General features: G+C 48.6%; 1 protein-coding gene across 4 annotated transcripts; it reads right to left on the bottom strand.

The window, feature by feature from the left end:
• Window positions 1-3182: 3182 nt before the first annotated feature.
• metro (membrane palmitoylated protein 7-like protein metro) lies at window positions 3183-12263 on the bottom strand. 4 transcript variants are annotated; one of them, XM_011147442.3, is made up of 11 exons: window positions 11498-12263; window positions 10184-10470; window positions 9821-9952; window positions 9147-9173; window positions 7545-7712; window positions 7182-7253; window positions 6744-6868; window positions 6542-6666; window positions 5574-5876; window positions 4912-5255; window positions 3183-4686 (listed from the first exon to the last, which is right to left on the bottom strand). In XM_011147442.3, exons 1-11 carry the CDS (start codon window positions 11538-11540, stop codon window positions 4510-4512), a joined length of 1803 nt encoding a protein of 600 aa, XP_011145744.1. In that variant the 5' UTR covers window positions 11541-12263; the 3' UTR covers window positions 3183-4509. The 4 variants fall into 4 exon arrangements, with proteins under 4 accessions (XP_011145744.1, XP_011145745.1, XP_011145746.1 ...); XM_011147444.3 differs by having other exon boundaries at window positions 3185-4686; window positions 5574-5750; window positions 11498-12261; XM_011147443.3 differs by lacking the exon at window positions 9147-9173.
• Window positions 12264-14767: the final 2504 nt, after the last annotated feature.

The following is a 14767-nucleotide window of genomic DNA, read 5'->3' as shown; positions in this document are numbered from 1 at the left end:
GGCAGGCGCGGCAGCTGAGCAAATTCAGCGCGAATCGATAGCTCCCCCATTGTCGCCGCGAGAGCGCGAACTTTTACTCGCGCTTTCACCTGGCCCAAGCCGCAACGGAAGGCTCTTCGGGTTCGCCGCTGCCCGATGTCTGCGTCGGATCTGTTTCGGCCGCTACATAACAATTGTTACATCTGTTCGCGACAGGGTTGAGATTCGCCTCAGAATTGTATCAGCGACCTCGACTATCTCGAGGTCGATCGTGAATGTCCGACCTCGCTGCGAATGGCTGGGAATGGCTTCGCTTTTCCAGGCTGGAAAATTCGGCTTCTTGTGCGACAACGATTATGACCTGAGACTCGACTCCCCTTGCTTCATTTCTCCCTGAATGCACATAAAATGACCGCAAGTGGCGCGATAAAAGTCTTGCAAGAATATATCACGATGCCTCGGAGAATGATTCGTGGTCGCGGAGGAAAGGGAGACGCGTGCGTGCGAGTCAAGTCGCAGGTAGCAGAGCGCCGAGAGTTTCTCGTTCCAGCTCTTCGTCCCAAAGTCGAACTTACCAGCGAGATTAGCGGATTCTTCCGTTCGAAAGCCAGCGACGTCGGTTGTCGGTGGTCATCGCGCGTTGACGTGGAACTTTCGGCGGTGCTCGCGCGCGCGCAGAATGCGGCGTTTTACTCAACGTTTCTCGGGGAGGTACGCGCGCTCGACGACGACGATGACACGTCCGTTAGCGCAGAGCCGACGACGAGGTTCCAAATCACGCTCGATCCGCGACGACCGGCCGCGCCGCGGGTGCACATGCGACGACGCGCGGGGCTCGCGTCCACGACGGGCACTCGCGAATTATTACAACGCATTGTATCTGGCCGCGGCGAGAAGTGGTCTCCGGAGATGACAGGCACAAGCGCGTACCGGGCGAGTGTCGGCGAGAGCGCGAGGACGCCGAGGAGGAGCCGCGCCCGCGTATTCTATTTCTGCCGAGCGTTTCTTGGATCGGCCGGCGATTAATAAAGGCGACCGACGAAAACAGGGGGAAGGGGATGGGGGGATAGATCGCGAGGGAACCGCGTCGCGACGCGACGATCGGAACGGCGCGCTTCGCACTAATGTAAGAGAAAAGCGTATCGGCGATACGTTTCGCAAAGAGCGTCTCGCTCGCGCGCGCGCGAGCCGCTGTGCATGCGTGGCTTTAAATTTCGCCTGGCCCGGCCCGGCCTCGTGTCTGTCTCGAGTGGACGCGCGTCGCCGAGCTGTGCGACGATGATGATAGGCGAGGATAATTTTACGCCTCGCCTCGAGATAATGGTAAATGTCAGCGGACACTTTCAGCCGGCAGCTCGTCAGCATTCTAAATAAGGGTGTCTCCGAAAATGAGGCTGCTCTCTTCGTCGCGTTGTCTGCGATCTCGCGGAATTCGTGGATCTCTCAGCCGCAGGCCGAGTGGCCGATTCGCCGTCGAAGAGAGTGTGTGAAATCGAAACGAACTTTCTCATCGAGCCGATATGACGTTTCGATAACATTCGCTAAATTCCGTCGCGCTCACGGACGACCGATTTTTTATTCACCACGGTGTTCCTCATACGTTACTTACAGATTAATAATTACGCAATTGTTGATGATTACATACATTCGAGAAATCGCTTGTACGGAGCGATCAAGGGAACAAAGTGAAAAACGCAAACGTCTGGAATCACATTTATGTTTTCCGTATCTTTGACAGCGGATTACGATTATACAATTACGTTGTCAGTACTTGCGTAGAATTACGACGGAAATCAACGCGACGATCGGTGAGTCAGTGTTATCGTACGAGATGTATCGACCACACAATCGACTTGTACGACCTCAACGTAATACTGCCGAATGCCGAGTGTCGATACGTCGTGTTTCGTCGATCGCGCGCGAACACGTGAAATCCGCCCGGACGAGGTGATAGACAAACGATAGCGGAATGCATGCGCGCGCGATCGCGCTCCTAAATTGCATTACACGTAAAGTAACGCGGCGAGTCATGCATGCATGAAAAGTTGGCCGGGAATTCTGAAATCTCTGGGCGGATATGAGCGCGCGAACTCTCTCTCTCTCTCTCTCTCTCTCTCTCTCTTTCTCCGCCCCTCTCGCGCTCGCGTACACGCGAGCGCTTGTATACACGGGAATCAATATTTGCTGGCACTTCCAATGAAGGAGCCGTAATTTCGACGAGAGGAAGTCGTCGGCGCGAAGAGCAAAGTGGTTGCCGTACCTGCTCGTGACGGGCAATCAGCCACGCCGAGGAGTCCGCGCCGACTCGCCGAATGCAAGTCACAGTTTAGACACGGACAGGATGTTCGTCATGCATCTCCTCGACATCGATAGATCGGCATTGCAGAGCTTGGGACGAAGGAGGAAAGGAAGGACCCTTACGTCCTGCAACGACGAGACATCTGACAACGAGGTTTCCTCCTCTCGTCGTTAAATGCAGAGTCGCCGCGTGTTCACCGCCGATCAGAGATTTTCGCGAAATGGAGAACGGCCGAAGGAAATATTTAGAAATCGAAAGTCGCCGGCTCGGCTAGGTGTTGGTTTGCCGAGCGAGAAGCGCGGGAAGAAGCGCGCTCGCTTTAAATCGCACCGCTACGTGTCGGGGAGTTTCGGGATTTCGCGATGCCAACTGTGCCTAGGCCACTTATTTTTACATAAAGTCTCTCTTACATCGCTCGTTCCGCCTGTGTTTTCCTTTTCTTCTTGCCCGCGGACCCATCGCTCGCTCGACTGACACTGACCTTGGAAATAATGAACGCGGAGTGAAACCCGGCGCGCGCGTAAAATGAAGGCGCGTCAAGTATCCGTCATCAGACTCGCCTCGTCGAAGGCCTCGTCTATTTTGCACTAGCTACAGTTTCTAGGAAGACGCGTGTTTCACGGAAAAATATTTTTGCTAACACACACATACGCCCATATCCGCTCTCTCTCTCTCTCTTTCTCTCTCTCTCTCTTTCTCTCTCTTCCTCTTCTTCTCTCGTTCTCTTTCTTCTTGCTTGGTTCGTCCGGTCGACGCGCTGCTTTTGAAACGAGCTCTATCACACGTAGGATCGGTTGCGACAATATTAACTGGTGTTAATTACAGTTAATTGAATTCCACCTCACCGTCTGTATCGGAAACATGCAGAAAAGAGGCGGGTTGAGAACAAACATCGCACACACGCTGAAATTTTAATACTTATATTTTGGTAACATACAGAGTTTACACCAAGGATGAATTACGCAACGTCGACTCGATAGCGCGAACAGTTTCTTCTTCATCTTCCTCTTCTCCTTACGTGTACTCAAACGTGTCGGCATTCCTTCCGTTATCGTGGAAAAAGAAAGATAGCAAGAAGTCTCTCAGTATCTGCGAGTGTGTCTCATTGTCTGTGTGTATGTATGTATATGTGTGTGTGGGTTGTATGCCGCTGTGGAAAATACAATAAGTCTGTGTGAAGCGACTGTCCGGGTGTCGCGTTCTATAAGGTACGATATTTTATTTGGCAACAATTAACAACAATCGAGATCAAAGATCGTCCGCGTAAGCGACTTTCTTTCTCGGTTCTCCGGCGAAGCTCCCGAGATGAAACTCGACGCGAATCTGCCGTATCGCGAGCATTGATCCCGAGTCGCGCGACATTTCCGCGGCCTCGGGAGTGGAATTTTTGACGGCTGGAATTTTTGACCGCGGAGATTTCGCGTCGCGACATCACGCGACGGGACGTCGCCGGGACCCGACGAACGTCGGCTTCGCCGTTCCCCGCTCGACCACGACGACGCAAGATCTCCCGCCGTTGGGCGAAGCTTCTTGGCAGTAGGGGTGCTAACGATTACGCGTAGCGTCGCTAAAAACGTCCGACAGTCGCCCGGGGAACAAGGACCTCGGGTCTTGGACGACTTCGAACCGCCTCGAGCTCGTCCTCGAGATTACTCCGACGTTTCTCGCGCTCGACTAATTAACCTACGACGACGACGACGTACGTCGAAGTCGTCGTCGTCGTTAAAAAGACACGCGCGTCGCGTTCGCTCCACTCGCGAACGAACGATCAAACCAACAACGAACGACGCAGCATTCCATAATAAAAAAAGACTTTACATATTCGTCTATGATTCGTCCCGCGACCGAGACGAAGCGGAGGATCGAGACTCACGGGCGCTCGAGGTACGAAATTACTACGAGTCTACGGACGCGATTGCGCTCTTTTCCTTTCTTCTCTCTGTCTCTCTCTCTCTCTCTCTCTCTCTCTCTCTCTCCCCCTCTCTCTCTAAGGTGGTGAACTGCGACTCGAAATGCGGCGGGATGGGCGAGGAGATGTATGCATACGTCTCTCGGGGTACCGGAAGTGCAGGAGGTGCTGAAGCGTCGTCGAGCGTCGCAAGGAACGCTCGATTCGGCCAGGCCTCGACGAGTGATCGCGCGTCCCTCGCGATCTCATGTCTTCGTTTCCGCTGTTACTTTTCGTAGCATGCCTCGTCTCGCTTCGATTTTGAGAACGAAGAGTGCCGGTCTTATTGAACCCATGAAGCCGGCACCCACAGCGGCTCGGACTCCACCCGGTGAATCGCGTTGACCAGCTGCTCGAACGCCATCGAGAGATCGGCGTTTATTATCACCTCGTCGAACAGATGAGAGTAGAGAAATTCTATCCTCTCTGCGTTGTGCAGGATCTCGTTGAACTCTTCATCCTGTAACCGCCGGTGAAACGAAACGTTTGACGTCAGTCGTCGCCATGCGCGTGTGTTTCTCTGACACCTCAAATTTTGCACCGAGTACAGATTAATTACAGATTGATCCCGTCAAAACGGGAATGAGACGATAATTCTGGGCGGCAAAAGTTTGCGGTTTAACAAATAAAATAATAGGTTTGTACAAGTGAATGGATAAATAAATAAATACATAAATAAATGTACCGTGAAGCCCCGAGAGTTGCTCTCGTCGAAGGTCGACCTGGCTCTAGCCTCGCTCCTGGTTTCCTTCAGCACCTCGAAACGCGGCGGTTTCACATATATGATATACGGCCTCAACTGCGGCGACCTCAACATCTTAAGAGCCTGATAATGAGGATTCAGGAGGCACACGTATCCAGCGTTCACGAGCGAACTTACACTCTCCGAACTGGTGCCGTACAGGTTCCCCTTATACTCGCCGTACTCGATGAATTTGCCAGCTTCGATGTCCTCCTCCATCTTCTCCCGGGTCACGAAATGGTACTCCTTGCCGTTTATCTCGCCCGGTCGTGATGGTCTAGACGTATCTGAAAAGAAGGAGGTCGTCTCGCGTTCAGAAGTAGTTTAGTCCAAGTTTCACTTGGTGTGTTTTACTACCGTGTGTTTTTGTTAACCATCTTTGCGTCTAATCATTATAATTATTTTAACTACCTTCTCTTCGATCAGTTTCTTATTCAGTTTTTATTTATCGACACGCCGCGTTTGGCTCCGATGCCGATCTCACGTCAATTGTCAACGTTATCGCAGCTTCGGTCAAACGCGAGCTCACCTCTACGGGATGTTTTCGAATGAATCAGAATTTCCTTTAACGAATCGAGCGCGTTCTCACTTGCCGCGGGACTTACAGGGCACGGGAGTCTTGTACTTTTCGGCGTCCGTCGCCATGAGCCGCCTCTTGAGCTCGTTCCTGCCGACCCCCGGTGGCCCGATGAGAACCACCGGCCGGTACAGACCCGGCCTCGGGTAGAGTTTCGCGACCTCTTCGTAGGTCGGTACCTCTTCTCGGTCGAAGTCGTCGTTCTCTGCAGCGTCATACATGATTTTTTTAGTTTTAATTCCCTGCAAGTTGCACTTTGTGGGCGAGGCGTGCAAAGAGGTACTGGGACGGGGGCACAATGCGGGCAAAGGCACTGGAACAGAACACAAGCCTAACCGACGGTTAGGTCGTCAGGCCATCATCCGTTAAGAAAGCGCAGCCGAGATCAGCTTACCGAATTAACGGGTGACCACCTCGGACTCTGTCATGCGCGCGCGCGCGTACACACAACCGAACATCGACGCGTCCTAAAGCACTTGAGGTGGTCGCTAACGAACAATAATTCATTATGCAACATCGCTACCGCTCGCTCGCCGTGTTATGATGACTGTCAAGCGCTCGTTAACGACAACGCCAGCCTCGAAAACAGAGAAGAAGACGTTCCTCTCTCGGAGCACGTCTCGGAGCAAGATTACTCTCGAATTCTTGTTTTTTTTATCTCGTTTAATTGTAGCGCAGCAACGCTTCTTCCGAACTTGTAAAACAGCGTACGAAGCCTTGAAACAACAGGATCACAACATCATACGTCTCGGGGCAGGCACGCGCGAGGTTCTCCGTCAACGTGCTCCGAGTATGCATCTATTCTACTTTGGCAAGTTCGGTGACTTGCGAGAGACATCGTGCAACATTGATCGATAACAGTATGAACACTGTGAGCATGAGAGACACGATGATCATGATGATGATGTTACGTGACTCGATGAATGATGAACAATTGCAAACTGAGATCAGGACAAGCGAGTAGTCACGCCGCGCGGACAAATCCGTCCGACATACTTATATTGTCTTCATCCGACTTCTCCTTCTGCTGCCTCTCGAGGAGGATCCTGCGTTCTTGTAGAGCCCTACTGGGGATCAAGCCGGCTCTCATGTTTCGGTCGCCCTCTCGTCTGGCTTGCCACCTGCGTTTAATACAGCGTCGTGATGACAACAAGCTGCGAACTTGAGTCGACTCCACCAGATCGATAAATCGTCTCACCAGTAGGCGTCGTCTTGACTGACGATGTGCAGGACGTCGCCCTTGACGAAGTCCAGGCCGGCTTCCTTGCAGGGAATATAGGGGTCCTCGGACGCCACGTACGAGAAGTGCGCTCTCACGCGAACCTGAACGATTGTATTGTACCTTTAGTGCAACTTCCTCGCAAAACGCAAACTTCAAATCGAGGGCTTGCGAAAGTTCATGGAGTCATGTTTTTAACCGCATTTCTTTTCCTTATAATAACGAAGCTGTCAAATATATCCCATGATCGGTCAAATTATCCGCCACTTTTTACCACCTCAGGTCCCAGATAATCCCTTCTGATCCCGTGTGAATAAAATCGCTCGCTTGTTGAACGTATAAAATCCATCCGATGATCTGACGAACTTTTGCAAATCCTCGATATTATACAAGTATATCTCGACTACCAGGACTTACCTTGCTCTCCCTGACTCCGCTCTTACTATCCGCGGGCACAATTTTGAACGTGATCGTCCCTTCCGAGTTTTGCTGAAAAAAAAGATAAAATTTACGCTGGGCCCTTCGATAGCATCATCCGTTTGTTCGTTAAAATACATTAATTATTACTCGAACTACTTGGTCATATCAGAAATCGCATCGCGTTAAGAGCAGAATATTTAGCATGGGTTTAATCGGTTCTTCAAGTTTGTCGGAAAGAATCGTGCTGAACTTATGTGTCCATTAATTTGGATTGATTATCTCGATAAAATCAGTTTTTCAGACGAAAATCCAAAATAATTCGGGACTCGTTTGAAACGGGTTAAATTGTTTCTTTTTTACCAAAATGTGCAGGACGAAGCTGGGCGTTCTCCCTTCGACGCTGATACCGTTGACCTCGCAGACCTCGTCGCCGACGTGGATGAGGCCGGATCTGTCGGCCGCGCCGCCGTGCATTATTCGCGCGATCACGATCTTGCCGGTGACCTCGCAGGTTTTTATAGTCGCCCCCTAATGTCAAGGTGTAAACTAGTATTTTCATAGCGTTGCATCTCGCGCGCGTACGCGTACTCTCTAGGAAGCGCCTTCTCTTTCTCTCTCTCTCTTCTTAAAAAAAGGAAGAATAAAAAAATAAAGAGGAGTCTTTTCGCGGAAAGGCAGATATGCGCGGCGCATTGTGCTCGTCTCATTTCCTCTCGCTCTCTCTCTCGCTCTCTCTCTCTCTCTCTCTCTCTCTCTCTCTCTCTCTCTCTCTCTCTCTCACACTCTCCTTCTTTTTTCTCTTCCTCGATTGATGTCACTGAGCATCATTGAGATTGTGAAGACTCGGACAAACATTCGCGCCGATACCGTTCTAAACAACACGATCGTCCGAAAGATACACCCGACGTAAATGTACCCGAGTGAGATCCAATATCTCCTCTCTCTTTCTCTGTCTCTCTTTCTCTCGGACGTCCATCGAACGTCTCTCGTCTCTCGTCTCTTCCGGAGTTTCGTGTCGTACGCTTCCTTATCGGTCTCTACGTTCCCGAGATCAACAGAAACAGACATTCCAAACTCCATTCGTGAACGAAATCGTATCGCACAGGTGCCGAATCGTATCTCGAGAAACATTACCGCAAAGTGCATAAACTCACCCCTCGAGATCGCGACCCTGTTTCGCGCGACGATCGCTCGAGGAGAAAAATGTCGAGTCTGTTCATTCCACGTTGTGCGAGAGAAATGTTTCATATCGATATTCAAATCTACGTATACACACACGCACACACACACACGCGCACACACACACACACACACACACACACACACACACACATACACACACGAGCTCGCCGAGAGGCAAATTCTGCACTTTACGGTCTTTCAGGTCATGCGGGACAAAAACGACAGATGCGGAGATTAGAGTATATAAAAACAGATTTTATTTACAAGCAAAACTATCAGAAAACAACTTAACGAAACGTATATGCGGACAGAGGCAAACCAGCGTGGTCGATAAATTCGTGCGATAAAAGGGAGGACGGTAGAGGTAACGCTTCGTATGTACAGGTCGATCCGCGTGATCTGTGTGTCCTGTGATCGCAGCGAAGGATTTTCGAGAGATCGAAGGTGGCTAGAGGTGTCAGTGCTGAAGCAGCGAGTGAAACCGGTCGAATTCCTACGATTATTAAATTCCTGTTCGATTCGTGTGAGGTTTCGCCTTCTTCGCCACCTTTCTCACGTTTGCGACGACGGGGGGACGAGCGGCCGCGGCTCGAATTCCACCGATTCCACTCGTAAGTGACGCGCAGGTGAAGTGCCGAAACGAAAGCAAGAAACAAAACGACAAAAGAACAAGTAGCTGTGCTAAGGTGATGTGGGTACTAGGCGGGGTTTTCGTAGTAAAGTCAGGTGTTATCACAGGTTCAGCATATTTTTGTCTACGGGCAATTTCAGGCGACTTACCACGATCGGTTCAACGCCGGCGTCGCCCTTCGAAGCAAGTTTGACGATGAAAGAAACACGTGATTACTTGAGACAGTGTTTTTCCGTTCTTTCTTTTCTCTCTTCTCATTCGTTCGTTTTATCTCTCTCTCTCTCTCTCTCTCCCTCTCTCTCTCTCTCTCTCTCTCTCTCTTTTATTTCTTTTTTCTTTCTTACTCTCGGGTGAGGCTACTCTACTCTCGACTGGCAAAAGAACGCAAACTACGCAAGTAGTATAGTACGTGTGACTCGCCTCTGCCTACGCCGATACTGGGGAGCGGTTTTCCTCGCGTCTCATGCAGAACGACGCGTTAAGTACGGAGAAAAGTGTGCGGGCGGAGAAACGGAATCGTTCTTTTTTTCCCTCTCTCTGGCGATATTTCCCGTCTGTCGATTTTTCGTTGCGCCTCCTCCGAGGCGCAAAATGACAAAACACGCGTACACACACTCTCGATTAACTACTCAATCATTGAAGGTTAAGATCTCTTTCTCACGCCCCTCCCTCTCTCTCTCTCTCTCTCTCTCTCTCTCTCTCCCTCGCACTCTCGTCCTCACTTTCACTTGCTCATTCTCTTTCTTTCGGGTTAATCGAGTGAAAGACGTTCAAAGAAAATCACCGTTACTCAAAGGGCGGTTCTACGATCGATCTGACGTACCAAGGGTTCATTCGACTTCACCAGCTGCACGATCTTCACCGTCTCCTCGTCCTCGTCCACCTCCAACGGGATGTCAGGCAGCCTCGGGTAGTAGTCCTTCTGAGCCACAGCGTCGTGGGCGCAGAGGAGACCCTTTGGTGACAACGATTCAGTCAGAACATGTCTCTTTCAAAATGTCGCATCGCTCGAGGGCCAATTTTTCAAATCGCGAACGGTAGTGAACGGATTGATAATTATTCAGTAGCTCAATAACGGGTAATTACCGCGGATTAGAAAATACTAAGGAACGTCTTGTAGCACATCTTATCGCGAAGAGAACGCAAAGAATATTTAACCCAGCTGGTTCTCAAGCCACTTCAATACCTGGATATGTGGTTTCTGCAGCAAGTAAAAGAGCTCCTTGCACTCGGCGGAGACGTGCGTCTTGGTCGAGAGCAAATCAAGGACCTCGATGTCGATGTCCATCGAGTTGGACAGCACGGGAAAGAACTTGTCGTCCTTGACATTGTTGAGGATCTTGTTGTGAACGTTCACCAGGGCGTTCAGCTCTTTCGATTGCAGCAGCTCGCTCAGGAAGCCGAATTCCTCCTCGGTGCAGCTGGGTATCTCCGACTTGCTCTCTTGCAGCGAATTCAACAGCTTGGACAGTGCTGAAATAAACGAGCACGAAGTTCAGCTAAGAATACGGCGGTATAATTCGTATTATAAGGAGATTGCAAAGGTCACAGGAGATCAGAACTCGGCTTTGTGATAATTAGTTTGTGAAAGTGCGCCGATCGAAACGAATTTTTTTCACTGCAACGTTAGTAAAAACTTGCGCTTCAGTCGTGCTCTGATTTTCTTCGTCAATATGTGAGGTTACTAATTATTATTATTGGAACCAAATTCTATGCCGGTCTCCTAACTTCAAGTTCAAGCGCCGGCGATACCGGAGCGCCAAAGTCGGAGTCTAAAATCTAAAATTGGGCTAATTAACTCTCGCGTTTCTATCGCATCTATTCTCAAGCAATCTATTCTCAGGAGCGACGACTCTTCGTCACCTTTGCACGCTGATCGATAAATTAATTTCTGAGCACAAAGCACTCTCTCATTCGAGGCCTGCTTTCCTTTCGGCAAACTAGAGCACGAGGAAACCGTGCAGTGCAACCGACACGTTTCCTCCGTCGCGATTTTATCGAGGAGACCTCGTTGCTGCTCGTGGTCTCGCGTTTATTTACTCCAGCTTGTGCGCGCTCTATATTTATAACGCACAATGCCCGGCGCACGTTTTTATTAATACGCGTCTCCGAGGACTGTCCAGTCATATCGGAGTTTATTTTCTCTGCGCAACCTGCTCCGATTACTCTCTTCACTCTTCTCGCGAAACACAGTCTGACTCTTATCATCATTGTAATTGTTATTATCATCGTTGTCGTCGCGGTCGTTAGCCTCACATTGAAATAAAAATCTCGCTCTTCAAACACCGCCGTCACTACTACCATCAGCACTATCACTACCACCACTGCCACTATCCTTGAAATTATCGCGCCAGCGAATCATGTCGTGCGAAAACACGTGAAGACTTCCGACGCCGCTCTCTCTTTCTTTCTCTCTCTCTCTCTCTCTGCCTCTCTTTCTCCAACTTCGTGAACCGCCAAGTTCTCGTGTCCCTCTCGTCGTAGGCTTACTCGCACTTACCAGGGTCCCAATTAACGTTTTCCATGACGATCGCTGCTGTCATAATTCGCAGTCACACATACACACACGCGCGTGCACCTCGAGGCCACCAGGACTCGCTCGCGACGGGGTAGACGCGCGAAGTGGGTGACGCTCTCCCAGAGATATTCCGGAGATATCAGAAGCGGGATTCGGGTCGACTACGGTGTATTTCTGTCGGGGTCGCGCGCTGCGCCGCCGCGACGGCTCTCCCGGCGACGATGACGATCCGCTGCTTCCTCTCGTGTCGCGTTCGCGTCTGGAGTGTCGTTATCATAGCGAGAATAATCCGTTACGTAAGCAGCTTGTTACTCGACACGGGGTAAGATGACCGCCACCGGATTGGCCTGCCGTCCCTGCCCCGTGCGACTTCGCGACATGGTTCCGTCTCTCTTTCCACTTGCTCGCTTTTTCTGTCTTCTTCTCCCTCCTTCTCTCTCTCTCTCTCTCTCTCTCTCTCTCTCTCTCTCTCCCTGTCTAAAACAGTCTCACCCAAGCCTCTCCCAGAGCACTTGGAGCACACCCTTGCGACGCTCCCGCGGGGGATGATCCGCCTAGCAGCACTGATACACCCCCAATGCACTATCGGTTCTCATTGTTCGCGTACTCGAGTGCGACCCGGCGAGTCCACCGCCAGTGCCATGTTGGAAGGCATCGACGCTCCGTGCACCCTTCTTCGGCCTCTGCTCCGTGCCGACTCGCCCGTTTCTCTCTCCTTGTCTAGCACGCATGGGCCACGAAGAGAAACGAACGATCCGTCGAAACCCGACCCTACCTCAGTGCCCATGCAGGGACGGCGTTACTAGAAAAACGCGCGGCGCTTTTCCACGCGCGTTTCTTCGAGGCGCCGGATTTTCGCGGTGCTCGCATACGCGAAGCGACTCGTCGGCTTCGCTAATCGTGCTTGTATCTAGCGAATTTCATCCTTTCGGAACCTCGACCGCGACGGATGGCAATTTTTGAAACGCGCGCGTTGCTGATGTAAAAGGTCCGTTTCGGTGAATTTCTTGTACTCGTAACAATCATGCAACGAGTGTGGCTAATAAGGCGATCGAACTCTGGCTGTTGTGCATAATTTTATGAAGATTTATCTCGTTGTATCACATAGAGTTATCAGAAAACGCAAATATCGCAGGGATTACGAATGGAGCGGATAGACTCGTGGGATTTCTTGAAACGCGAGATATCAGTAAGAGAACTCGAGGTGTATCCTGAACACTATTTCATTAATCGGTGCATACAAACACTCTTTGAAATTCAACGAAGCCTCGCAGCTCCCGTCGCGATTCGAATTGCCCGCTCGACCGGCATAGCTTTGAGAGGTCATATAGAGAAGCAGCTCATATGAAGTGACTTATAGTGACACCTGTCATGAGCTCGCAGTACTGAATGAGACAGGTGATGGAATAACACTTTGATCTTACAGGACCGTTGATCTTATAGGATTTGGAGTACCAGAAAAATCTCGCTGAGCGCTAACGTCCTCTTAAGAATATTGCGGCTGGGATATGAAGCTGTAGCTTCAAATAAGCATAAATAGTAAGCAGAGATGAAGTGATAGAAGAAATATATCGGAAAGTATCAACATCGAGGTAATGCTAAAGACTGTCAGCATTGTTGTAAGTGCTGATAGTCTTTAGCATAAATTTTCGTATTGGCAAAGGGGCCCTGAGAGGTCTGAAGGTGATTCAAAAGTCATGACAATACCAACTGTTTCAGTTACATCGAAGATAACACGAACTTTGTTTCTATGGCTTGTGGAATTTAATTTTCAAGCGGTGAAAAAGAGGGAGAAGTAGTCCCTGAGAATTTATAATTAATATATACGTAAATTTGAATTGTAAACCTGAATTTATTAATTCCGGTTTTATTTTTCAATTAATTTTACTCAGAGAACAATTTCCTCCGAGATAGGAATATAAAATTTCCCGACATAGGCTGCATACTGGATACTTAATTATTATATTGCCGCAGGGCAATTAATCTCCTTTCTCGGCAAAAGAATAATTTAAAATAATTTCACGTATTCGATGTACTATAATTCTCGAACCTCAAATTTAGAAAGCGTATTATAATTCTCGAGCCTCAAGTTTAGAAATCGCAAGTTTAGTATTTTAATCTACCAGAATTTGTGGTTCGAATCTTAGCTAAATTTTATCGATGCCCTTATATGATGGTTTGATTTTCAGTTAAATTTGATGATTGTATAAATAAAAAATTAAAATAAAATTGTGATTTGAATCCCGGTTAGTTATTAGATTTTTAGTCGAGACTCGGATCATAATTTATCGGTCTCCACAAGATATAGCCAAGACTTAAATTACAATTTTTCTGCACACCATAAAATTTACCTGAAAATCGTATCAGTATTTATTGGATTCCTTATTTTTTGCCAAGACTTATACCAGTACTTCAGCCTTCATATAATGTGGTCGATATTCGAACCATGATTACTACTATGTTGGAATTTTGCTCATTTTGCCGATTTCGCGGCTTCACATCAGGAGGCATTGTAATGAGCAGAAAGTTCTGGCGAATTCGGACAGGAAATTTGAAGAATTTTAAATGTTTTGAGTATTTGGGCAAATATCTGGGAAAAAAATAGGGGAGGTGGTGGCACAAATAAATAAATATTTGTTTCATATTTAACATACTTTTATTCTTTATTATTTTTCATTACAATGTATTACATGTATTATAATATTACATACACACACATATTTTCACTATTTCTCGTCCACTTCTTCGTCCACTTTAGCGTTCCTACAATCGTCTCGCTAACAAATGTCACTTATGTAGACTCTCGCGGTAGAATGGAAATTCAAGCGGTTTCAATATTTCTCAATGTTTTATGTTTTTTTATTGAATCTCAATCTTTCTCTTCAGTTTCACATATATAATTATCAGTAGTTAGCATTTGGCTTATGCCATTAAATTTTGTATTTTTGTATTACTTATACGTCGGAGGGAACTGTTTTCCGAGGAAAATTAAATGAATAATAAAATCAGAGATAATACGTGAATTTACAATGCGCTTTTGAAATAAAGCACATTTTGCCTATTTCTGTGAGCATGGGCAATAATTGGTAATTGGACATTGGGCAATAGTATAGTATTTATTCTATGCCCGCTGCCGGAAAAGAGGAGGCGGACTAACTGTCCTCCAGCAATAAAATAATGATGTTGTATCCGGCATTCGACCTATATTGTAAAATTTCGTATTTCTACCTCGGAGGAAATTGTCCTCCGAGT

Source organism: Harpegnathos saltator, unplaced genomic scaffold (assembly GCF_003227715.2).
Source record: "Harpegnathos saltator strain DR-91 unplaced genomic scaffold, Hsal_v8.6 scaffold351, whole genome shotgun sequence".
In the NCBI taxonomy this organism is placed as follows: domain Eukaryota; kingdom Metazoa; phylum Arthropoda; class Insecta; order Hymenoptera; family Formicidae; genus Harpegnathos; species Harpegnathos saltator.
This window is presented reverse-complemented; position numbering and strand designations above follow the sequence as displayed.